This window comes from Pogona vitticeps, chromosome 14, assembly GCF_051106095.1.
Source record: "Pogona vitticeps strain Pit_001003342236 chromosome 14, PviZW2.1, whole genome shotgun sequence".
NCBI lineage: Eukaryota > Metazoa > Chordata > Lepidosauria > Squamata > Agamidae > Pogona > Pogona vitticeps.
In genome coordinates, this window is record NC_135796.1 from 13,423,148 (window position 1) to 13,450,691 (window position 27,544).

The 27,544-nt window shown below is 41.4% G+C and overlaps 1 protein-coding gene across 29 annotated transcripts in view; it reads right to left on the reverse strand.

Annotated features, from left to right (window-relative positions):
* FBRSL1 (fibrosin like 1) overlaps positions 1–27,544 on the reverse strand; it is a 724,755-nt gene that overhangs the window by 236,506 nt on the left and 460,705 nt on the right. For all 29 annotated transcript variants that reach the window (XM_072983658.2, XM_072983645.2, XM_072983642.2 and 26 more), the window contains exon 5: positions 14,753–14,782. In XM_072983658.2, the coding sequence (XP_072839759.1) occupies positions 14,753–14,782 (30 nt within the window). The remainder of the gene's footprint in view (positions 1–14,752; positions 14,783–27,544) is intronic.

The following is a 27,544-nucleotide window of genomic DNA, read 5'->3' on the forward strand; positions in this document are numbered from 1 at the left end:
GTAAGTAACAACAACAGGCAACAGAAAGCATTCATTTATCACTAGTGGTGGAAGGCTAATTCCTATGTAGTGGTGGAAGACTAATTTCTGTTCAACACACAGGCAGGGGATGATTTAATTACTATCCTCACTAACACAACTTGCCCTTGTGGTGAAAGAATGCAGGTTCTCATAAAAGAAAGAATTCAGGAAGGCTTCGGTTCTTACTTGTGTGAAGAACCTACATATAACTAGCACCCTCTTCTCTATAGATGATAGGTGGTGCCCTGGTTATCTACTGCAGAGAACCAAGTAAAGTAACCAGTTACTAAGAAGTTACATCAGAGTTTCAGACTGGAACCATGTAACATTTTATAACAAAGACCAAGAAGTAATTGCTAGAAAAGCAACAGATCCGACTCACATATGTTGTTGCTCAGCTAGCTTTCTAAGATGTTTAGGAAACACTAGAGTAAGAGAAATGAGTAAGACATGGCTTGGCTCTTCCGTCTGTTTATTCAACAATTTTGTGGTGAGTCAATCCATTTACAACAAAACAGATGTGCAGTCTTTGCACAACCTACAGGGAAAATGTCTGCATGGCTGTTCTTAGCTACTAACTCCTCTGCCTGATCCTGCTGGGCAAGAAAGATGTTTGGCCCTCATTAGGTCCAATCCTCGCCCATGACCATGGGGAAGAGACAGGTTGGTACATGGGATGGGCTGCTGACACACTGCCAGCTGCACAGCAAAGCCTTAATGTTTTGTAGCACTATGCACTTGCAAGAACAAGAGGTACGAGAAACAGGAAGGAGAGGTCTTGTTGCTCCAGCAAAGGTCAATTCACAGGAATGTGGGTCTACCCTGCACTGCCGGGACCAGGATCAATTTCTGATTACTGCATCTATTCCGTGTCAGCCGAGCAGGGAACTCAAACTGGTGGGCCAACTCAAATAGTGAAGGGTGTAACAACCTATTCCACACTGGCTGGCAAGGGCTATCTAGGATTTTTGGACATGCTGGGGACAGGAACTGGAACTTTTTACATGCAAAGAATGTGGTGATTTATAGCCCTGCATGATCCCAGACCTTGACTCAGACACAGTAGTGTAGTTGTTAAAAGGGTTGGGCTAGGACTTGAGAGAGCTGGTTCAAATCCTTCCTCAGCCACGACACTCACCAGGTGGCCTTGGGCCAGCCACAGTCTTTATACCTGGCCATCACAGGGTGTGTGTGCAGAGGAGGAAGGGGGAAGGCAGAAAGCCATGTATGCCACCTTGAGTTCATTGAGGAACTACATACAAACAATGAAATAAACAAACAAACACCTTGCCTCTCTAGAACAACATTCATGCATTGACTCTAACACTAGACATCAGCCTGCAAAGACAGAACTCATACATGTAATAAAATATACTGGTCTTAAAACAATAGCTCAGTGGTTTAGATATCTGGCTGCAGAGCCAGAGGTTGGGAGTTTGATTCCCCACTGAGCCTCCTGCGAACAGAGCCAACCTATGTGGCCTTGGGCAAGTGGCACAGTACTAGGGTGCTCTCAAAATAAGGGAATGGTAAACCACTTTGGAGTACTGTATTCTCTACCTGAAAAACCCTGGAAGGCACTGTCATAAATCAGAATTGACTTGACAACATGCAATTATTATTATTTAAAATAATGCCCATCCCACTTTGTTCCTTGATAGAGATTTTTTTTTGATTTTGCCTTACAGCTGAAGGTACAAAGAAAACACAGTTAGATAAAGGCTGTGTCCTTGGGCATGATTCTAAAGCTGCCCCCTCCCCCTGTCTATGAAAGCAACAAGAAAGGTTAGTGAATAAGTCTTTAAACTCTCCTTTCTTAAGACTTAATATTTCACATTGTCAATGGGGAAAGGAATTAAAAGTGCCAGCAGCTATCCAGATAGATTTTTAAATCCCCCTTCTTTCCCCCCACTTGCTCTCGCGCTGCATCCCTCAGCTTCAGAGAATATTTTCCCCACAAATTGGTTTTAAATTAAAGGAGGTGATGAAGGCAATGTGCCGTCTCAGCATTTTCCCAGGTGCACTTAATCTAATTTCATTAAGGAGATCAGAACTGATGATTGCTACAGCCGAAACATTAAGTCTGTCCATTTTTGTATAAAAACCATTAACTCTGTCAAAGTATCTGCGGGTGGGCTGTTTATTATTGGAGATGAAGGCCCCCTTTGCTCCCCCAATAAACTGTCAGAAGCACTAAGCCACAAATTAAGTCAGCTGCTGCCAAAGATTTAGGCAAACGGCCTCCAGGTTTTGACACAGGTATATGAGAAGCCCAGGGAGACAGACCTTGGGAGCAAGTGGAGAATGCTTTTGGGGGGGGGGGATGTTTTCCCCAATATGGACTGGCCAGTGGGGTGGGAAGACTAGCTGCATAGCTTCTTAATGGCACAAACAATAACAGTTCTCTTATCTCCTGATGAATGTTGCTGGTTTACTTTAAGGCTCAGAGCTTACACTGCTGCCAAAGCCTCTTACTAGCTCATGATTTATTGCATTTCCTAGTATATGGCACTTTACAGAGTACTAGAGGACAGGTCTCTGCTCCAGGGCATTCACAATCTAAAACCTGACACAAATGACGTGTGTGTGTATGCAATTTCTTCAGTTGCACATGCTTAGGACCAATTCTAAGTTAATCAAAATATTTCAGTATGAAAAGAATTTCAGGATATTGGTTTCTTTTTCTGTTTAAATGTTAGAGTCACTAAAAAAAGTTAAGGGGAAAATAACATATGGATACCATGGCTGTTGATTCAATGATTCTGTTTCAATCAATCAGGTATCTCTTTAAACAACATCAAAAGAATAAAACAACAAAAAAAAACCTACACCCTTTCAGCAGAGATTATAACTTTAGCTAGGGCCCTGTGTCTCTACTTTTCAGAATATGGATTTCTTACAAACAGTGTTGGCCAGAATCCTGTTCTTGATTTATGCACGCATAAGTTAAATTGTAGTAGTTTTAAAAGAGGTAGCTGTCTTAATCTGTGCAAGCATATTAGGCAAAACCCAAAATAAAATAAAAATAATAAAAAGAAGACACAAAACCCCAGGGCACCCTAAAGACTAACTCTTTTATTTTAATGTGAGCTTTCATGGACAAGTTCACTTCTTCAGACATATGGAGTGAAATACGGTGAAATACAGAGTTGACAAGTAAAACATTCATGCTGGCTTTGAGAGTACTGATTCATGAACTGTATTTTACTGTATTTCACTCCATGTGTGTGAGGAAGTAGACGTATCCACAAAAACTCATATTAGAATATAGCAGTCAGTCTTTAAGCTGCTATGGGTTTTTTACTTTTAATTTTTTTTAAAAAAAATGTATAATTCACCGCAGTCAGTTGCTGCTAGCTAAAAAGATATTGGTCATGTTTAAAGATGGGGTATTCGTATTTGTATATGAATATCCCCGTGCAGCTGGACTTAACTAGGGTCCGGCTCACCCGCTCACGTGTCTGCTAGGGGTGGAGGCCCCGCGCATCCTTCCAATCACTCCCAGAGCCACTCTCTCTTCCTGCCCGGCTAGCCACTTTGCAGCCGCGCAGGGAGACTCATCCTCCCTCCCCCTGCCTGCAGTGGCTAGCTGAGCGGGAAGAGAGCGGGGCTCCGGGAGTGATTGTAAGGATCAATGGGAATGCCGCGGCTGCCAAACATGTGAGTGGATGGTTCCAGGGGCTGGATCCTCGTTAAGTCCAGCTGTGTGTATACAAATACCCCCATCTCTAGTCATGTTACAACGTACATCACTAATTGCACAACAGGCCCATGCCTAGTAATGAGAGTGGTGTCCCATTAGCTAGTGGCAGTTTGCTGGGGTGAGTTATGCCATTTAACTTATGTAAACCAAATCAACAACAGGGTTGTAGCCTTCTCTTCCCACGCCTTGCATTAAATAGTGTTTGCTTGCATGCAACGGTGGCCCTCCAGATTAGCCTCCCACCGGCTTCATTCAGTTCAGCCAATGGTTAAAAATTACAGGAGTAATAAATTCCACCTTAAAAACATCTGGAGGGCCACATCTGCCTTGCCCTGATTAAACCTGATGAGTGTAAGAGAGCTGATAACGTAGACCAAAGTAATGTGAGCTTGTCACATAAATATGAGATCATGGGCTCCCTTCTCCCCAAATCTGCTTTATTGATCTTTCCAGCGGCTCCTCTACATCATGTATACTATGTATTTTGAGGTATTAAGAATGAACAACAGTAGATTATTGATTGGGTGGCTGATACAGCGGTTCCTCCTCTCTCAGCAGTAAAGTAATAGCGACATGAGCATACATCAAGAAGTGCTACTTAGTGAAATATTAACGCCTGTAGATTGCAGGATTCAATCTTCTCATGAGAGCTGCACACATAGAACTATTTCCATGCTTCATTCCAATGCTTGCTTCCCTTTGGTCTCAACTAGTCATCCATATTTAAGCCTGAATAGTCTTCCAGTTTCTATATCAAGAGTATCAACAATGTTTTGCTATTTTTCCCCCAATAGAGGACTCATGCATGGACAAGAAAGCATAGGAACAACCATGTTGGAGAGGACCAAAGGTACATCTACGCCACAGCTTCATGCATATCTCCAGAAAGATAATGGTTTTCTTTCCCTGCCGCTGGTACTGAGTGGAATGACATTTTTAAAATCACCTACCAAATATCCAGTGTGATGTAGGGCAGTGGTCCCCAACTTTGGGCCTCCAGATGTTCTTGGACTTCAACTCCCAGAAATCCTAGCCACCAGAAGTGGTGGTGAAGGCTTCTGGGAGTTGTAGTCTAGGAACATCTGGAGGCCCAAGGTTGGGGACCTCTGGTGTAGGGGATAGAGTGATGCACTAGAATTCAAGATGTCTTGGTTCAAACATCTTTGAAACCATCACATGTGAGTGGGTTTGAACCCACTCGCATGTCTGCTGCCAGACATGTGAGCCATGGAAACTCATTGGAGATGGTTAAAAAAAAAACACTCCTTTAATATCTCATTTACACTGGATACCCTATTGGGGTTACTATAAGTCTGACTTGATGGCATATAACAAGCCAAACATGTACTCAAATGGTATGTTGACATGTCACAACAAAATGTGTACACAGAGCAAGTCTAATTCATAATACTGTGCCCAGCCAACAACACTGCTGCTGAAAGATTCTTTTACACCCTTGGAGAACACCACCCTTGGAACAGAAGGAGGTAATTTCTAAGGAATTTCCAAGATCATAGTTATACTACTCTGTGGCAGCAAAAACAGCAGAGTCTTGTAGCACCTTGAAGAGAACTGCTGGATAGCTCAGCAGTTTAAGGTCTCTGGAAGCAGAGACAGAGGTTGGGAGTTTGATTCCCCCCACTGGACAAGGGCTGGACTTGATGACCCATAGGGTCCCTTCCAGCTCTGCGGTTCTAAGTTGATGATGATGATGATAAATAAGAAGTTTTATTTTGAGAGGTTTTTGTGGGCTGTAACCTGCTTGCGAGTGCTTTGATCTATCAGGGCTCTTCATATGTTTCAGATTTCATTCACTTCATCAGATGTACTACAATCGGATGTACTACAATCTATGCCAGCCTAGGCTAAAGAAAGCTTTTTAGTCCTTAAGATGCCACAAGACTCTGTGTTACTTCTTCCAAGAAATCTCCACCTACCCTTTAAAGCCCACCCTGATCTGGTTTCCTCCTAACTCTACTTCTTGAAAGTCTTTAACAGGAATAGCTAATGACAAAAATGAGGGAGGCCTTGTAAGTGATGAATATTTGCTGTATCCCAGAACTGCAGCCTGTCTTTGAACCAGACCGTCATGAATGAGCTTGTGTTTGCCTACTGAGTTACAATGGGCCGAAGAGTCAATTTCCAGATAGCAAATCTTCTTTCCCAGTGATTACCGTAATGCTTTAATTTTGTTTACAGTCTTTTTGTCACTAAAAGGCTACAGTGTTATTCCAAACATCATAGTATGACCGTGTAACTGAGGAAACAGATCCGGTTTCCATATTGATATATATTGCTACACCTATCAAAACAAGCCTTTCTTTCAATAAACCAACCACCTTTATCCAGGCATTAGACCCCGCTCTCGTTGTTTCTTCCTTCCTTCAGCTAATGTCTCTTGAGTTCTCAACTTTTTAATCCCTAAGAGACAGGAAGTCTACTTTACTCAGATGGACCACATACCCTTACTTGTGTTTGTTTTCTTTCTTTTGTGTGACTACAAAGACACTAAAATTATACACTCTTTATTACAAGAGCTGGAGAAATCTGAGAAGAGGAAACAATGCCCAAGGTGCCAGGGAGGGAGCAAGAGAGAAAGGTGTCTACTTTGTTCTTAAGACACAAGATTGACAACTTGTCCAATTTCATGATCAAACAAGTATGACGTCTGATTGTGCAGCACTGGAAGCTGCCTTATACGGACCCAAACCAGGCTCAGGAAAGTCTACATAAACTGGTCGTGTCTCCTCAGGTGTCACATAGGATTCTCTTCCCAACCCTATCTTGACCCTGGGATTTGGTCTGTGAAAAGCATGAACTACCTGCCTGGAGGACAACCCTGTGTTTGCAGGTCATCACTGCAGGGGTGGTAGCTGGCATCATAAGAGTTGAGCTTCAGGAAAGAACTTACAAAACAAAATGAAAACCATTCATTCATTCAAAATATTTTTTATCTCACCTTTCTCCTTGAAGAGGACTCAATGTGGCTTATAACATCTTAGAATTGCAGAGCTGGAAGGGGCCCTATGGATCATCATTTGAAAAGTACAGATTCCCAAATCTTGCTTTTGCTGAGCAAAAGACTGTCTCTGGAGTTTAGCGCAGAGTCCCAAATACTTGAATTCCCCCCCCAATTCTTTCTTTCTTTCTTTCTTTCTTTCTTTCTATCTTTCTATCTTTCTATCTTTCTATCTATCTATCTATCTATCCATCTATCCATCTATCCATCCATCCATCCATCCATCCATCCATCCATCCATCCATCCATCCATCCATCCATCCATCCATCCATCCATCCATCCATCCATCCATCCATCCATCCATCCATCCATCCATCCATCCATCCATCCATCCATTTTTGTATATTTATTTATTTTATTTATTTATTTAATTTATACCCCACCTATCTGGTCGGTGAGGACCACTCTAGGCGGCTGGACCACCCTAGGTCCTTAAAAAGGACCCAAGGCAACCTACATCATTAAAAGACAATATTTGAAAGCTTAAAAACAGCGCATTTTAATATTAAAAAGAATCAAACAACTACCATACTAAAATGGTAAAGAAAAGAAACACCAAAAACATTCAAAGCAACAAGGTACAATACTCTATTTAAAAACTCCCCTCACACAGCCAGTCACTAAGGGAAAGCCTGTCTGAAGAGGCAGCTTATGATGTTCTTCTGTACTGTCTGTCCAAAAGGAGCACTGAATCAAAGTATAACTTAGGAGAACATGTGGGACTTTGGAGCCAGCGTTACACAATTGAAAGAATCTTAGTAAAAAAACCAGAAATTCCTAAATATTAGACAATTAAAGAAGCCATCAATCAAACCTGGAATATTTACATATTTTTTTTTTATTCCAAGATTTTTTGGAAGCTCTGTCTTTTAGTACACGGTCTGCATACAAATGGCGCCACGTCTCATATTTCCCAGCACCTTCAGGTAGATTCTGCCCAAGCCCAAAAGAGCTTCTACCTGTCATGGAATATACAATCTGGAGCCAAACAGATTCATCGAAATCTGAGAATTAAACTAGTGATGACTGCTGAAAGTTTCTGACCTGTAAACAAATGTTTGCAACTAAGATGTAAGGGTGTTTTCCCCTACCTGCAAAACTAAATAGGATTGGAGCAGGCCTAGAAAGAAAACATAGCTCCATCTTACCCTGTTGCAGTCTTTCTCTGAAGCCTGGATCTGTTTAAGAGGAGAATCGCTCAAAGGCTCCAATGTAGGATTTTTTCTACATGCAAATACAAGCTTAAAGAGGAGGGAAAGCTATCTCAAAAACACATCCTGGGAGGACCCATGTTGCTTCCCCTCTCTTTGCCTGCTGTGATCCTAATAATTATCAGTCCCGTGCCTTCTACTCATATTCTTTGAATTTTTTAAAAGCCAATATTTTAAATGCAAAGCTGTGTTTAACAGTGTCCTTCTAGGTGGCCTTTCTCAGACTACGGACACCTTCCCATTTGCATTGGTTTTTAGCAGGTTCCGCCAGCATGCCTTACCTGAAAGGAGGCATTCCACCTTTTTCTTGACACAGGAGGCAATGTCATGAAAAAGAGTTCACATCCTGTGGCAAGCTGCCTCCTTTTCTCATTCCAGCTCCAGATCCGAGCTGCTTGAGCCTTTCAGCTTTTCTCCAGGCATTGTTGGAACACCAAACGAACCCCAGCACAAAGGCACAGCAAATGTTTAATTAACACAGAAATGCAATGGCATCTGTAGCCCTCCTTGTCGTCTTATTTAGTAAATGAGGAAACGCCTGATATCTAACCCTTGATTTGTAGAGCTCCCTTATGCGCTGGGTCCGTGCAATTATCCTGACAACCCATAATTTCATTCACAGCAGTTGGGAGCCCAAGAACGAAAGAGCATGGGTGTTGAGCTACTTTGAGAGAACATAATAGCTCCTCCCTCCCCCCCAGCCCACATATTATAGTTAATACTGTTCCAAACATTGTTATTAGCCAGGAGAAGGTGGGGAGGGCTCAGCAACATTTTGGAATAGTGATGAGAAGGAATTAGTCATCCCCTCCTTTTACGTGTCTTGACTTTTGGCTTTTCGCAGAAAGCCATTTTAACAGCAGGCATTACCAAGCTGCTCACCACTTTTCACTGGAACGCCGAAGCAGGTAGGAGACAATAAGAGGAACTGTTGATGGTTTATATTACTCTATTATGTTAATGTTCACTAAAGTATGCCATAAGCTCTCTCATTACATGTGTATAAACCAATTCTCTGTGGTGTTATTCCTGTGCTAAATGCTATAACTACATAAATCTTGAATTAATGGAGACTTTATAGTTCCTGAAAATGAAGGGTAATTGCTATCTGTTAATGCTGTTGTAGCTAGTAAAGGAAGTATATATTTTCAGTAGCAATGTTTATGGGCCATCAGAGCAATGCCATCGCCACTGCTGCGCTACTCCAGAAGAGACGCTAATATAATTTGGCGTCCTGTCTTTTCATTCCTCTAGACCAGTTGTTCCCAACCTGAGGTAACCAAGTTGTTTTTGGACTGCCAAGCTGTGCTGGTCAAGGTTTCTGGGAGTTGCAGGTCAAGAACACCTGGGCTACCCAAGGTTGGAAACCACTGCTCTAGAGCCAGGTTGGCCAAAATGTGGCCATCCAACTAATTGGACTATGACTCGCAACAGTCTTTAGCCATAGAAGCAGCGTGAGGTGCAGTGGGAGATGGAATCCAGAAACTCTTGAGAGGCTATCTTTGAATCAAAGAGACAGAAAAGAAAGATCTTGCTGTTCAAATGAACCAGCAAACAGGGGATAATGTTCCTGGCCTACAGAAATAGATCCTTCTCCCAGGATTTTTGGTTTTTTACAGACTTTATAAATTCTACTTTTGGAAAGATACTAGGATTCTCTCAAATACAATGAAGCTCTGTTTTCTTCTTAAAGTGAGTTGGCAGATTTGGTAAATATAAGCGTGTAGATCTGTCAAGAAGATTAAAATTGTTGGACAAGCCAAAAATATATATATTTAGCCACGTTATGCTGTTATGACCCTACTTTCTTATTGAAGGTCACATTTGAAGGAGTATGTATGGACACATTCATCTTGGAGTCCAGCATATGAGGCTAATAAAAGACAGAGAACGCTCTGAGGAGGAGAAGAACCCAAGAACAGTTTAGCTGCCATGCACTCTAAGTAACAAGAGACACCAACTCTCCAAACTTTTACTGGCCTTCTTCATTTTGGCCTTAGAGAATACAGTTATCTGAGGTCAGCCACTGGCCAGGGACACAATAAGGAAAGCATGTAGCCTCCGGCAATCATGACTGATATGATATATTATGTTAGCACCAGGAGCCAACACAACTGATGCACACAAAAACCAAGGTTCAGTGCAGATGCGAACACCGGTCAGGAAGAGAGCTCCCTCCACCTTTATGGACACTGGTGCAATGCATGCGTTTTTGCTGCCAGAAACACCGTACTCTTTGCAGGCAGAGACCGACTTCATGAAACTGGTGCCTTGTTTTGCATCACTGCAGATCAAGGAGAAAATGGAACAGAGGCATTCTCTCTCTCTCTGTCTCTGCAATGGCTTGTTACAGTTCGGCCGTAAGTTGAAAAGAAGCATGACAGACTCTCTCTCTCTTTTTCCTCTGTGAAATATTATTGGTACAGATAGATATAATACTCTCCCTTTTGCTGAAGAGGTTACCAGCTATACGCAATGCAGCTTCCTCTGAAGGTAACCTCAGATCCCACATTCTGAAAGCTAATCAATGTTGTTCAGATTTCAATTTCTTCACTACAAGGTGAAGTCAAACCTAATCTAACAAACGTCAGTCTCAGATGTAATGCTGCTAGCCGGCCTACCCAGTGTAATTTAGATAATCATTAATAGCATAGCTGTGTACTAAAACTACATGTCACTTACAACTTCATTCCAGCATTGACTGGCAGATCTTTTAGCCAGGCATTCTTTCTTTTTTTTACCCCCTAGAAATGATTGCCGGGGGGGGGAGATTTGGGGGTTTTTTTCTTCTTTTTTTTCTTTGATTGGGCAAATATCAAAAGCGCCGTGATTCCCACATCAGAAATAACATTAGGCTAAACTGGTTCACCCACATAATGCCATCCTCTGTTATCACGAGGCTAGACAAGAGCAGACAGAAATCTAAAATATGTAGAGGCATAAAGACAGAGAAAGCATTTTGCTGGACATCCTTTTGACTCCACCAGAACAGCCACTTGTGTGGCACACCTAATCCCGATGTTGTCAACTGCCATGCCAAGCAGCCACTAAGACATATGGCAGACACCCACACTTACCATGTTCTATGACAGGTTAAGATCTTTTCATTCTCCCAGGCTTTTAATGGATGATGGGTGATAGCTGCTGCTTTTATCAGTCTGTCTGTGTAGAACTGAACTCCTGCCGATGTTGCTGTCCACAGTCATTCTTACTGTGACTTTCAGGGATCATAAGGAACTTAATGTATGTTTGTTTGACTTTCCACCAATGGCTTCCAGAGCAGTTAAGATCATTAATTTAAAACAATCTCAGAAACGTAAGTCGGTACTTTAAAAGCAGTTGATTAAACAGTCAAATCCTTGGAAGCCCACATTTAATAAAAATGCCTTTGCCTGACACTTAAAACAGAGCAAAATGAGCTCCTGGTAAGCCTCTATAGTAAGGAAATTTCATAAATCAGACGCACCCATGAGCAAGCCTCTGTCCAGCCAACTCCCCACACCTGCGTCTGGACGGTGTGTATCAGGCCAAAAACATAAACATAAAAATAAAGAAGACAAAAATATCATGGCTTTCGTGGACAGCTTCACTTCCTCAGATGTAAAGAGTTGTTTTTGCTTGACATCCTAGCACAGACTAACACAACTGATCTCTACTAAAACTATTACTATGGATGGCATGTGCATGCGTGTGTGTGTGTGTGTGTGTGTGTGTGTGTGTGTGTGTGTGTGTGTGTGTGTGTGTGTGTGTGTGTGTGTGTGTGTGTGTGTGTGTGTGTGTGTGTGTGTGTGTGTGTGTGTGTGTGTGTGTGTGTGTGTGTGTGTGTGTGTGTGTGTGTGTGTGTGTGTGTGTGTGTGTGTGTGTGTGTGTGTGTGAAGGGGGAAGACTCACTTGACAATCTCAACATATGGTTTTGCTTTCAGGAGAAGACCCAAGTAGCATAGGGCTTTAACTGACAATTTCTCAAGATATTTTAATAGAAAAGGGATGGATTTTTTTTTTATTTTAAAAGGGGAAACAGTGAGTGGGAGATGGTGGTTAGCGTCAACTGCCTCTAATGCCATGGATTCATGTTGGTACATGTAGCTTTTCACAGATATGCCCCATGGTTATGTCTGCACTATGTATGTATGTATGTATGTATGTATGTATGTGTGTGTGTATGTATGTATGTATGTATGTATGTATGTATGTATGTATGTATGTATGTATGTATGTATGTATGTATGTATGTATGTATGTATGTATGTATGTATGTATGTATGTATGTATGTATGTATGTATGTAGTCTTTCTTCCCAAAGCAGCTGACAACAACTAAAGTTATACAGTAGTGACAGATTCAAAAACACCATGAGAAACTAAATTAGAATACTAAAAAGTCAATAAATATATATCAATATTAAGAACACAATCAGAAACACATTTTAAAAACATTGTTAAAAACATTTAACACCTCCCACAAGCCTTTCCTTGCCACTCTTCTTTTGCCAAAGTTTGTAGGGTTAGCAACCACTTCCACTTGACTATAAAAGTACACAGAGACACACACACATACACAAACCATACCACAGGCTGTTGTTACTTAATCCACCCCTCAGCTGCACACTCTGTGTGTGGAATCCCATCTGTGTTTTCATTTGGGGGCAACTTTAAACATTCAGCCAGACTTTTAAGAGAAGACAATGAAAGGATGAAAGGCCAGGCACAGAGTCCTGATTTTTAACAGATGTGAGGAGGATCTGCTTTATTAAAGTGGGCTTCCTGGTTATCTTCCTGGATTTCTGGTACTTTTACCTCCTGCAGTTTTCGTAAAGGTCAAGTCAAATTGCTTTTGCAAATCTGTAAGCCAAATGGTGAACTCTAATCTAAATTTGATAATGTGAAAGAAAGAAAGAAAAAAATCCAGTTATTTTGGTCTCTTTTTTTTGTCATCTGTGTTATCGAACTTTGGCAGCAGGGGAAGAAACCAAGGAAGACCCTGAAGAGAAGCGAGAAGAGGAGAGAAGCATTTCTCAGAGTGCCTGTTTATTGCATTTGCAGGCCACCAGGCTCTTCAGTGGCTGCCGATAAGAATTCTGAGCACCTCTATCGACCCTGCCTTAAATACTGATAACAAGTGCACAAAATCCTTATCAGATGCCCCTGATGAAGGGAACTCATATCTTCTGAAACACATCGGGCCATGCAGGCACTCTGACATACATCTTCCTCTTCTGCTTTTGCTGCAAAACTCTGATACTTCACTATTTGGTTGAACCTTTTAAAATGGTGCAATGAACGGCATGGAAGATTTCACCAGCACACCGACTAAGGTGGAGTGTGATCCAAAGCAGGTGGCAAATATTAAAGTCCCACTGAAATCGACAGGGCTTAAATGCTTCTAATTGAGGGTTTTAGGTGCCTTTCAAAACAGAATTTAAGTCAGCCCAAATTTCTCTGACCTTTTAAAGAAAGAAATCCAGATTCAAAAGAATCTTGGGATTTATCAAATAAAAGATTATAAATTGTCATTTTTTTTTTTGCAAAGCTGACAATTTACACAAGCTTTTCACCTAAATGGTATTATATGTTTATGTATTTATGTCAATTGCTTTTAATTTTGACTTACAATCTCATAGATCTGTTGCAGCCTAAAATTTCTTTGTTTTTCCATGCACTGGAACCTCTATGAAAAAACAGGGTGAACTTGCACAAAGGTCTAGGAAGCTTTCTCTCTGGCTATAGTACAAAACAGCCAGGTTTTGTAGCAGTACAACAAGAGTACATCACTCTTCGACACAATCCATATACAGCTTGTCATCAGTGACACATCACATATACAATAATCCATATGGTTTCTGCAAGACAGAGCAACAGATACTGGAGGAACCATTGTTTATTTGAGGAAACAGATTCAAGGCATCTGAGTGTGTCTAAAGCGTGAATAATAGTGGAATGTAAATCAATCAATCAATAATTTTTTACAAAATTACGCGCATTCCAGAAGCCAAAATATCTGTAAACAGGGCCACCACCATAGGCTGACATCTGCTGAGCTTGAAATCTATGAAATATCCTTCCAACGCAACCTGAGTCTGGAGTTTACACTAGAGTACAACACGCAGGCTCATTAAAGTCAGAGGGTGTGCTTTGGGTTTAAGCAGTGTTAATTAAGCCTGCCTCTTCCGCAGGGAGACAGGTGTGCATGCCAGGTGAGGTCATCAGGGTAAAATACATCACTTTCTCTCTATTTCAAACATCTAACTGTAATTTTCCAAAGACTAATGGGGGTATGAAGCAAAAAGATTAGGGAAAAAAATCATTGTATCTGCATGACAGATACATATGCACATAGGCAAACAACACACTGCTAGTTACACCGTCACTGGCCTAGTCAGGTTACTGGTTGACAACCCAAACCAATGACAAAAATGGCATATATATAAAAGTCAGTATAAATAAAAAAATGCCTTCCAAACTGTTTCTGAGATAACTCTTCCTCCAAAATACAGTTAGAGGCACATGGACATAGTACTTGAGAACTCTTCTGATCAGGGCACATTAATCGAGAAATTGATTCATTTTAACAGCAATCCCTGCTGCATTGTGAGCAGAGCAAAACCAAAAGAGGTGTAATTAACCCAAGGCATCTGGGGTTCGGAAACAGACATTTCTAAAATCTAATGTTAAACAGAAAAAAACAGTACTATTATCTTTTGAGTTTCTTCTTACGAGAAATTTTCAAAAAAAGACATTTTTTAAAAAGAGAGACTTTTTTTTAAAAAAAACAAGAAAATAAAAAGGCTTTAGTCTTACCTTGTCGTCAATGTCACTCTCACTGTCACACTGTAGATGAAAAAGGGAAAAAAATTACAAAAAAGAAATTAAAATTACATCTCTCTCTCTCTGTCTATCTCTCTATCTATCTCAACCTTTCTCCTTAAAAAGGACGCAAGGTGACATGACAGTATTCAAAGCTAACATCAGTGCATATACAAACACTAAAAATGATCAGGTAAACAAAAGCAACATCAAAACACATTCAAAACAATAAGGTACAACAATCTAGTAAGAAAACCCGACTCAGCAGCCATTCACTCAGGGAAAGCTTGTTTGAAGAAAAAAAATCTCCACCTGTTCCTGGAAGGACAGCAAAGATGGGGCCAAAATAGCCTCTTGTGGGAGGGAGTTCCAGAGTCTGGAAGCAGCCACAAAGAAGGCCCTCTCCTGTGTCCCTACCAAATGAACCTGTGAGGGTGTTGGGACCAAGAGAAAGCCACCATTACCCCAACAATCTTAACTCCCAGGCGGGCTCATAAAGGGATATGCGGTCCTTGAAATAGCTTGGACATAAATTGTTAGATATAATACTGCTCAAAACTTAATCAGCACTCAGGGGCTCATAATTGTGTGCATATTTATTAGCATGAAATGGATGTAATTGGATGGGGAACATAATTGGTATATATAAGAACAAACCTGGACTAAAGACCAGCATGACTTTTTCAAAGGGAAGGCTTGGCTCACCCATGACTTTTAAATTCTTTGGTTGAAATCCTTTTGCTTAGTGTTACAAGTTGCACTAGAGTAGGCCCACTGAATCTGTGGTCCTTTGGCAAGCCAACTGCTCTGTAAGTTCCACTGATTCAAAAAAGGCCTACTCTAATTGTGATTTAACTATGCTAAGGTAGTGTAAGTTTATCACTTACAGGTTTTAAACATATTTGACAAGAAAAGCCAGTTGATAAAATCCTTTATTAAAGTCTCCTAAGCTATCGTCCTGATGCTGGGATAAGACCAACATTCCTGTTATGAACTGAAACAACAAAGAACCCTAAGGCAATTTAGAGATTAACAAGTTTTATTTGGCATCCGATTTTGTAGACGGTAAACCACGTCATCTATGGCATCTGATAATCTGGGCTGTGGTCCATGAAAGCTTGTGTCATATAAAATGTTGTTTAGCCTTTAGAATGCCACAAGACTCCTATTTAAGCAGCAACAGCTAACACGGTTAAATCCTGAAAGTTCCTATGAACTGACAACTGGATGGAAATAAAACAAAATATGATGAGAGAGCGGGATCTAAGACTTCGCTCGGGCAATCTCTAAAACAGATCCATTTGAAATGTGGCGCTGGAGGAGGGTTTTGCTGGACAACCTGGACTGCCAAGAAAGACAAGCAAGTGGGTCCTTGATCAGATCAAGCCTGAGCTATCTCTGGAGTAAAAAAAAATGAGAAAACTGGAGCTGTCCTACATTGAGCACATCATGAGAAGGCAGGATTCTCTTTGGAAAAGACAATAATATTGGGAATTGTGAAAAGCAGCAGGAAAAGAGAAAAACCAAATATGAGATGAACCGACCCCCTATAGGATGCTGGAAGCTTAAGCCTGAAAGAGGGGAGCAGGACAGTTGAGGACAGGACATTTTGGAGAGTGCTCATTCGTAGTGTCGCCATAATTTGGAAGAGATTGGATGGTGCATAACGAAAACAATAGCATCTCTAAGGATCTATACTGGGATGATGGCTATTGCATTCTAGCTTTGGTTACACCAGTGGTCCTCTTCATGTTCTTGGACTACAACTTCCAGAAGCCTTCACCACCACTTCCGCTGGCCAGGATTTCTGGGAGTTGAAGTCCAAGAACATCTGGAAGCCCAAGGCTGGGGAACCAGGGGCAAAAACTCTGTCCTTAGGCCAAACCCAATTGGTTCCATATCACACAGGAAACATAACCTTGTCACTGAATGTGTGGTTCTGAGGACAATATGAGTCACTGAAGCTAGACCTAACACACAGCCTGGAAATCAATCTTCCTTCCTTCCTTCCTTTCTTTGTATCAGAGCTTCGCAACAGTGTCACACTTCTGGAAGTGAAGGATTTGGCCAGCAATACATTGTTGCGCAGGGGATGCCCAAGTGTATTTGCAGTGCTTTCCACTCTTTGTGGGGTGAGTGGGGGAGGAGGCTTGGGAGAAATGCATGAAAAACAATGTCACGATGGTCCACAACCTTACTTTTAATAGTTTTAACACCAGTGCTTTAATATAACTTTTGGAGCAGCCCCTAAACCTTCATTAACTCACAATATTACTGGGGGTCATTTGGGGGTTTATTTAAATGCTTTCAAAATTAAACCATTAAAAGTCATGTGTTACTAATGTATGACTAGTGATTAACGTTGGAACTATTGCAGCCTCCTATGTTGTTTTTAAGGGGTTTTGGCTGGGAGGGATCTTTCTGGGCTGTGATGAATGTCAATCGATACAGTAGCAGCCAATTGTTCCCTCTCTGCTTCAGATTTTGAAGAGAGCCATGCCTCTCTACCTGACAACTCTTTTTCTGTTGTTAGTGTTCAGTTAGGGTTTTATAGAAAGCTACAGTCAGTCACCACCTCATGTATTTAGTCATGAAGCTAATCAGGCAAACTCTGTTCATGTGACTAGTCAATATTTTTCTACAGAATGTGGTTTGTTTTGATCTATGAAGAACTGTGAGTAAACAGAAACCTTTTTTTCCTTTCACTTACCAGTGTCTCTGAGTTACTGAGACAGTAGGTGCCAGTTGAGGAGAATTAACCAATAAGGGGTGGGGAACTATGGGGAAACTTAATGCTAATTCTGCCTTTGTAGGTCCTTTAATTTTTCTGCAATGCATAATTAGAAGCTTTTAAACCACAAGAAATTTCCACACTCTGCCAATAAGTAATGGCCTGTGTTACTTTTTAAACAGTGAGCAACGACTAACAACAACAAATCATTTTTTTCTGAGGTAATGCTGCCATGACACCTTGAAAAGTAATTTTCCCATATTTTAATGTAACAGTAAGAGCCATGCTATGTACAAATGGAATCTCTGTTAAAGATAAAGAAGACGGATAGACTCAAAGATTAGAAAAATTACATGTGCACCCCACTGTGAAACCACAAAAGGATTCCCAAGAATCAGGCGATCTGATGTTCCACCATTAAAGCCAAGCTCAGAACAGGAGAAAGCAGGTATTCTCCAGACACAGATTGTTAGAACAATTTAGTCCTATGTGATGAAGATCTTATGTCCCCAAACTTCTGAAACTGTTTTCTAAATGAAAAAAAGGAATACAGCCAAGGAGAGGCAGTTAGGAAAGTTGCACTGAAGTACTTTCACATGAAATGCGCTTGTTGACTTCAAAAAAGAAATGGTTCCATGTTCAATTGTAGGTGTGGAAAGATAATAAATGTTTGGGGATGCATAGATCTCAACAGCTGGAGATGAGAAAGCACCACCATTGTAAAATAAAAAGGAAGCTATTTGGGTCTTCAGTACGAGCACAAAATGACCTCGGAACAGCAGGTGGTTTCTACATCAGAAGCAGAAGCTCCTCTTTCATACTACATGCATTACAGCCCATTTCGCCTGTTGCCCGTTGCTTTTCAAGTCACATTATTTGTCACAGAGGGCATGAATTAGTTGACTCTGGGTTTTGACAATTCATGAGCTTTTTTTCAATCTCATTACATTTTGTTTCTGTTGAAATGCACCATAGAGTCTCTCATTTTTCCAGTAACACAAGGGTCCCAGTTTCACTCTTCGCACTTCTGGCTATGGAAGTAATGTACATGCAATTAATAAAAAAATTTGATCTGTGTTTATCAACAATAGGGGGAGGGGGTCTGGAACATTTCTCAGTATGAGAGGCTAAAAATGTATGACTTGAATATCTTGTTTAAATCTAGGAACATCTCTTCTGGTATAGAAGAGTGGTTTTCAAACTTTTCATCATCATGTTCCATTCTTGATCTGTGAGGAAACCTCACTCCTTCCCCACATTATCCTACCCCCTTTTAAGGAAGAAAAATAAATTTAAATGAAAAAAAACTGAACATAAAAAATGGGTTTAAATTAAAAAAAAAAACAAAATGAGGAAGACTGCTATATGGTAACAATATATATATATGGTTTGGATGCAGTGCAATATCACTATTTACAGCTGCCACCTCCAAAGTCAATATTATGATGTCCAACCTATGCACGAAGAGAAGCTGCCAAAGTAGACCCAATGAAATCAATAGGGTGTACATTAGTTTTGATTAATAAGTACAATTTATTTCAACAGGCCTCTTCTTGTTGAGATTAGAATTGGATTTCGGCCCTAAAGGTTAGTCATTTTATTATGGCATAAGCTTTCACAGACACTGTCCACTTCAACAGATGGACGGTGCCAATGAATGCTTATGAGACAATAAATTGGACCCATTCTTAATGTACCACACGATTGCTGTTCTTCCAGCGATGCAGATGATCAATAAGAGATTATCTTTCCATCTCACAAGTTAGCATCTGCAGTGATATACTGAAGCCATCTCTGTAACTTGGGTTCTTGCTTGGGAAATCTGTTCCCTAGTTTACGTTGGCTGGCTGGATCGCTCAGTGGTTTAGATATCCAGCTGCGGATCCAGAGGTTGGGAGTTCGATTCCAGGGAGAAGGGCCAGCCTGTGTAACCTTGGGCAAGCTGCACAGTCCCAGGGCACCCCAAGAAGAAGAGAACAGTAAAACACTTCTGAGTACTCTCTAAGTCAAAAACCCTGGAAAGTGTCACTATAAGTCAGAATTCACTCAATGGCACATGTGGGAAGTTTTAGTCTAAAGTTTATTATCACTATTATTATGCATTATTTTCATTTATACTTCTGCAAATACAGAAGCAATCATGTAAAAAAATTTTTAAAAACCCAGACAAAAGTTTTCTGGATTAATGCAGGCAACACCTTAACACACAGGGGCCTTTCCGTACAGGATGTCAGCCATGGAGAAATTTTAAAGAGTCGGGAGGTGGGTGGGGAGGAGATGAGAAAGCTCTCCACATCTTCACCTCCCACGCAGCTGTTGTCAATGGGACAAAAGCCCTTGTCAAAATACACAAGGAAAGAAATGTGAAGAATGGCAACCGTTGACAGCTATGGGGGCTCATTGAAAGACAAAAGCCTCAATTACCTGAATTTTCCTACAGGCCTGTTAACACTCCTGGTCTATAAGTAAATCTGTAAACAGCCTATTGTGCTGTGTTCATAAAGGCTTGTAAAGGGATTACGGGCAGAGTTTTGCCAATTGCCTCTTAATTCTGCCAAGAATGTTTGCAAAGCAGATCCTAATTGCCCCACTTCCCCCCCATTATTTTTCCCTTTTCTTTTCTTTTAACAGCTCTTGGTGGTGGTGGTGGGGGAATGTGACAGGTTTAAGCCCGCATACTGCTTAAGGAAAGTAAGATTTAAAGGGGTGGGGGAGAAAGAAAAGAAGTAAATCTAAACAAACACAACTTTGCATGGTTATTTCATCTGTTCCTCTCCCTCTCCCCCTCTCTCTCTCTCTCTATCACACACACACACACACACACACACAGAGAGAGAGAGAGAGAGAGAGAGAGAGAGAGAGAGAGACTTCAATTTTCCTTTCTGGGCAGAACTTGTAAATTTACTAGCTCATTCATTAGGTAGGTGATTTCATCCATGGCACAAGCAGTACCTTTCAGCTTCCCTTCTATATGTTGTACGCACGTAAGAATAGTCAGTGGAAAAGTTTGAAAAGTTTGTTTCTGTGAGTGTGGGATGCTGGGAATTACAGTCCCAAAAGGAAGTATTTCAAAGTTTTGTTGCTCATGCAAGGCAGCTGGCTGGATAGCTCAGTGATTTAGCTCTCTGGCTGCGGAGCCAGACCTTGGGCGTTTGATTCCTCACTGTGCCTCCAGGGAGAAGAGCCGGTCTCTGTGCCCTTGAGCAAGCTGGCACTTTCCCCAGGTGCCCCCAGAAGAAGGGAAGGGTAAAGCACCTCTGTGTTTTCTTTACCTGGACAACCCTGAAAAGGGTCGCCATAAGTCAGAATAGATGCACACAGTACATCTATACATAATGCAAGCCATCCAGCTGAATGAGTAATTTTTAAACATGCTTTTTTTAGCCAATGTAAGTGTTCAGATAGCTTTCCAATGAATTGGATTTGACGCTTCATGATCATTTTTTAAATCCATTCGGTTATTTATCTACTTTTCTACAGTCAGATGTGTTTTATTGATTCCTATGGTCTGACTGATTTAAAACGTGTTGTGAACTATGCAGAACGCCGCTGCAGGGTGATCTGCAAATTTATTAAAATAAAATATAAACAGTGCTACAAAAAACTACAGGCTTGTAAAATGCAAAAGGGGGAAATGAGAAAATGGTCTCAGTTTTAAGGTTAACAGTTTGGTTGCTTCCCTCAGCTTAGCTCCCAAGTTGGCATGAACCTAATTTTAAGCTGTCTCTAATTACAAAATGTTGCTTATGTTCACCAAGTTGTTTTGACCTTCCTGATTTATGGCAACTGTGTCTACTGGAATGTCTAGAAGAGAGAAAAGAAAAGATTAATCTGGTTTCAAAATCCTTAAGGCACCCTATCTTTGGATCCAACCTGAGGATTTGCCTCATTAGTTATTTAGCTGCCATATTACCGAAGAAGCTTTTTAATGAACATCTCCTTCTTTATGAAGTCCAACAGAATTGCTCTGATAATATGAAGTTGATTTATGTTTGCCCCTGGTGAGGCTGACACAGCCAGTAGCTGTTTTTTTATAAATGGCAACAGCCAACACACTGCCTTGATTTTGAGGCTCATCTGACTGAAGGCTGCCTTTGACAAGTGAAGGACTGTTGTTCTTGATTTGATTTGATTTAAATGCCACCCATTTAGTGCAAGCATTACTCTGGATTAAAACTTAACACCCTACAAGACCCCACAACGGCAGTACATTCAGCAATATGGCGGCTCACAGGTACAGATCTAAAATTCAAAGAAAATGAAAAAGAACAATAAATGAAAGAAGGCTAAAAATTAATATTAACAGCATCGGTGGGATCAGTTATTCAAGGCAGCTTTGTATCTCAGATGATAGCTTATTTCAAAGATTGGGGGGCACCACCAAAAAGGTCTGATTCTTCATTGTTTTAGAAGAGGTAGCCATGTTAGTCTGTGCAACCATATCAGCATATTACCAGATGTAATATTTATGCTGTTTATCTACTGCCCCTTTTATTTTCTTCACCACTCCAAGGCTCATCTCTCATCACGAGGCTCAAAAGTAAAAACCGTCAAAATCCCCTACATTAACAAACATGGTTCCTCTATTTTATTCTTCTACTTTTATATATTCTTTCTCCCCCGACTTGAGTTTTTAATAGTATTCAACCCTCCACCTCTTCTCCCCCCTCCCTTTTGCTCATGCCTGTCATGTGTTTTCTGTCTCCTGGAAGAATGTTTACAACCTAACACCAAACATAGGCCATAAATCACTGCATGTGAGATGTAACCAAAATACCCAAGACTCTTAGAGCCAATGAATATTTAGTATGTTTTACATCTGTAAATTGTATTTCATCCAGCATTTCATTTCCCCCCCCCCCAATCTGTCTGATGAAATAGACTTGTCCATAAAATCTCACATTAAAAGTCAGTCTTTAAGGTGTCTCATGTTTTTGTCTTTCTAAAATGTATTTTATGTTGTTTTGTTTCCTGGAGTTGTGCCTGATTCTTTGTTGTGACCTTTCTGGGCTTTCTCAATACGGCCATTTTTTTTTTAGCAACATGCATTGAGAAGAGCAGATAAAAAGGGTAGCTGAATTTCTGAGAGAGACCTTCCGACAAATATTGAGGTCCTCAATCCAAACTCTGTGAAAATAAAGCAACGTGTGAGAGAGAGAGCTTGTTCCAAAACACACTCTGTAGTTTCTCAGGAAACATTTAATATTATTATCAGTCCAAAAAAAGAAAAAAAAGAAAAACAAAACTCAATCACACCCCAAAAACAAAAATATAAACAAAACCCCACAATAGACAAAAATGTTGTGGTACCTTGAAGATTGCTCTATTTTAATGTAAATTTTTGTGGATCGAGTCCACTTCCTCAGACATAAGAATGAGACTACATGACTGTCATATTTAGCCATGGCTTGCACAAACTAACAAAGGTACTTCTTCAAAAACCTCAATATCACTGTATGTCTTCCTCAAGACAGAACAAGTAAAACACATTCTGGGACTAAGCTGGGTTTGAGGCTGAAAGCTCAGATTTGGCATCGATTCTCCATACCTTGGTAGACACTTTTTATTTTGCTGCAGCTCACAATTGTTTGTCGGCCACAATGAACTTGGGTGTGCGTGCGGTCCTTGTTCTAGGCGAGTGCGATGTTTGTTGCCCATTTTATCTTTTCTCCACTCCCTTTTGGGACAGACACCCTCTTCAAACATCTCCAGGGTCTTTCTTTAAGAAGATGTGGGGAAAGGGACTTTTATCGTGAGCCAAGCTGACAGAAAAGCCTGCTAATGGGACTTGAGGCTTATGTGCATGGCACACAGACAAAAAAGAAACTGCCAAAAACATTAAACTACCGCCAAATGTCAGAGGGGGACTGATTTATTGCAGCAATTTTGCCACTGTGTCCTTTATAAGGTCCCCCCGAGGCTTCTCCTGCTGGCGTGAAACCGCGAGTGGTTGTAGCCCAGGGAGAAAAGGGCACACACTGGCCGAGAAGGGGTTTCTTCTTATTTTTCCCCCCTTCCTTTTCCCTCCTGCTTCCCCCCTCCCCACCCTTGCTTTGCTGGGTAGGGGTGGGTGGCAAGGGAAGAGGAGGAAAGACAGGGGAGAAGAGGGAGGGAGGGAGGGAGGGAGGGGGAAAAATGGGGAGGAAATTGAATGTTGACTTGAACTTGCCCCAGGCAGGAAAGAGTCCTCTTAGCTCCACTAGCTCTTTGACAGCTTGATGAAATGAGTCCAGGGCCTCCCCATGGCTAGACCAGCTCAGACTTCTGAATGCTGAGCTTGGGGGGGGTTTGTTATGGACTTGGGGGGCAGAGCTGTAAGAAACAGACTATGCCTGCGGGCAGCAATTTCCTCCCTTTTCACCTCCCTCCCCCATGCCGTTCTTCCCCCCCCCACACACACTCTGCTCAGCCTTTGGTGTTCGGAAAGGAGGGTTATAAACGCTGCCGGTGCACAAGCCGAACACATACATTCAGTTTGTTTATTTATTTATTTATTCACACCCCCACCCCCACCCCATTTCTCTGTGCAAGGGAAACACGGCAAGAGGGACTTAATGACAGGGAGCCCGTTATTAGCCTCAAGTGCTATAACTAATTTGGAGGGGCAATGAGGCCTCAAGAGGGTTGGCCTGACCGGGGGGGGGGGGGTTCTCCCTGGTGGAGGCCATTTTCCTGATAGGACCAAGAGCTGCCCTTTGCAAGCCGAGCTGAGGAAATGTTTGGTGTGTTTTTATGCATGTGTGTGTGTGGGGGGGGAATGAGGGTTGGGGGGTGAACTCCCCCACTTTGGCTTCCTTTCCTCTCTCTGGGCAGTTTAATCCTCCTGCCTGCCTCCTTTTCAACCACCACCACAAAATAAGCCGTGTTTCTTCCTCAGGACCCACTTCCCTGACCTCCAGAATTGTTCTCCACCCCCCCACACCCAGAACCTGCCCCCTTTAGTAATAAACTATGTTCCCTCTGCTGGTCAAAGAGCCCATACATTAAAAAAAAACCCCACCCTATTTAAAAGTCTCTTTTAATTCCACTAAAGCTAATCCATCTACTACAGCTCAGGGTCAATTCCCAAAGGGCTTCCGTCTATTCCCTATTGCCATGAGCCCCCCTCCCCCCCTTTCCAACACCCTTTTTTTCATCCTCTTCTCTTTTTCATAAATTAATCAGGAAGGCCCTGACAAAGTCATTTCATGCTGTACGACATAAAAGGAAGTCTCCCCACCCCCCCCATGATGCTCTAACCTAGGATCTATTAAAAGCAAAAAGAGGAGGGGGGGAGGAAACAAAGGTGGGGAGGCTTGGGGGGGGAGAGAGAGAAATGCAAAGGGAGAGGGAGCAAAAAAAAAAAAAAACCTTCCACTCAACCTTTTTGATTTTTTTTTTTTTTGTTAGGATAAAAGCTGGAGGACTTTGTTGCCAATTCTAGCCTACATCAAAACACCTTAAATAATTCAAAGAACATGTTTAAAGAGAAGGAACCGAATGTTGCTCTGATGTTCGGTGGGTTGGTACAAACGCAGAATATTTGCCCCCAAACAGCACAGCCTGTGAAGGGAGGCAGAGCGGGTGCTGGGGAGAGAGGGGTGGGTTGGGGGGGGGAGGTTAGACCGAGCAGCCTTGAGCATTTCAGTTCTTTAGAAAAATGTCAGAACCTGTAAAAATCATAATTTCCAGAGACTCCCCCCTCCCGCCACTTCTCCCTCTCTCTGTATGTGCGTGCACGTACGTGCATGATATAAACTCAGCCAGACTGAAATGTAGGTTTCTGACAAGCTGTTAACAAGACAACTTTCCAAATCTGTCTGGAGCTCTTTGGGAGATGGGCTGCCATTTCACTGCTCTGACGAAGTTCATGACATGACAAGCAAAAATCAGAGAACAGAGACCTAAAAACCACGGTGTAATTTTCATTTGCTTCTGTCGTGAAAGAATTCAGGCAGAAATATTAGGAGGCTGAACAAGCTCTTTTTTTTTTTTTTTTTTAAGAAAAGAAAGGCGGAAAAGGGGGGGGTGAGGAAGGAGAGAAAGGGAGGAAAAAACCCAGAAAGGGAGAGTCAAGGAACTGAGAATCATTTCTACCATCTGACAAGGGGTTATTTTAGGCCTTTGGAAAAATAAAATGCAATAGAAATAGGGGATGATTTAGAAAATATTTGGTGATATTTGTCTGTAGGACCCTTAACTGTGGTCTACTCCAGAATTTAAAGAACTGCTAGTTAGATGTCTAAAAATGGCATATATCTTGTCATGAATCTTCTCATTTGGGAGGAAAATACATACCATCTTTTACTGAAAATCTCCCCACAGACACCCTGCCCCCAACTGTGAAAGACAGTGCTATATTTTCTTCACAAGATGCAGTGCCTTTCTTGGTTTACTATAGTGCTATGGAAGCAGATGCTGCTCTACCCTCAAATCCTTAAACAAATTAACACTTATTTAAAAGTAGAACTCTAGTGGTGCTGGTGAGAATCAAGTTGTAAAGCAACTGAAAACCCAGATTTGGACCAAACGAAAAATGGGAAAAGGGTTGTTTTTTTTTTTTTTTTGCCAATCCAAAAAATATCTATAGAAAAACAAAACAAAACAAAACAAAAAAAAGCACAAATGCTAGAAAGTTAGCAATTTTGATAGCACATGGCTGGATGAGTGAAGATACATAAAAGATAAAGACAGAGAAATAGAGATATATAGCAGAGTAGGCCAAACTGTGGTTGATGAGCCATTCACAACTCCTGGGAAATTTAGGAAAATGAATAAAAGCAAAATGAAATGAAGCAGCCCTTACTATACACTTGGGGAAACAAGGAAGGCTTAACCTCCTTCCCTGCCTGTTTCTGAAGCCATACTCTGTGACAACTGGATGTGGGCCACATATAGCCCAGTATGTCAGTCCCCATAGATTCATCCATAGGGACTATGCTCAGAAAAAGGGAGCAAAATGGCCCATCTGGAAACAATTATTGTGTGGATGCAAGAATGTACATAGCATGGTGGAAGAAAGGTCACACATAGAAAACAACATTCCAGTGTTATAGATAAACACATTAGATAAATACATGTTATGAATGACAAGTGTAAATTATTTCTGTTCAGTTGTTCAAATGAACAACTGAAGGATTAAATAGAATTGAGAAGCTGGAATGGGGAAAATCTGACACATATTGGCAAATATATACGAAGAATGGAAATTTAATTAGAGTAATCTTAGAAATGCAGAGCTGGAAGAGATCCTGTGGATCACTGGGTCCAGCCCCTGTCAAGGAGGCATAGTGGGGAATCGAACTCCCAACTTCTGGTTCTATAGCCAGAGACCTAAGCTATGGAGCTAATATTTATTTTTCACTAGGTAATGACTAGATAAAAGCATGTTGGACTCACTTATTACGTATGCTGGTATGCTATTTATATGCCACCGTTCTCCCCACAGGGCACTCAAGATGGCTCACAAACCATTAAAACTACAGTCATGCCCCGCTGGATGATTACCCCGCTCTACAACGAATCCACATTATGTTGACGTTTTTGCGATCGCTTCTGCAATCACAAAACAATGGTTTAAATGAGGAAATTTCGCTTAGCGATGATCGATTCCCTGCTTTGGGAACCGATTTTTTGCTTTACGATGATCAGCAAACAGCTGACCATCGGGTTTCAAAATGGCTGCCAGCTTTCAAAATGCCCCCCCGCTGTTTTCTAGGACAGATTCCTCACTATAAGGCACCGAAAATGGTCGCCATGTGGAGGATCTTTGCTGGACGAGCAGGTATTCAGCCCATTGGAACGCACTGAACAGTTTTTAATGTGTTTCAATGTTGTTGTTGTTTTGTTTGACGGTGTTTTCGCTCTACAGCAATTTTGCTGGAATGAATTAACATTGTCAAGCGAGCCACCACTGTACATCAGATTTTGCTGCATAGAGCTGAAATATCTTTTGCCATCTTCATCAGAGGCCAAATGTTAACCCACTTCTGCCAGGATCAACATTTGAGGAAGCTTTTGCTGCATCATTTAGCACCCATTCCCATCTTCATCTGTCTGACCCATTCAGTGTTACC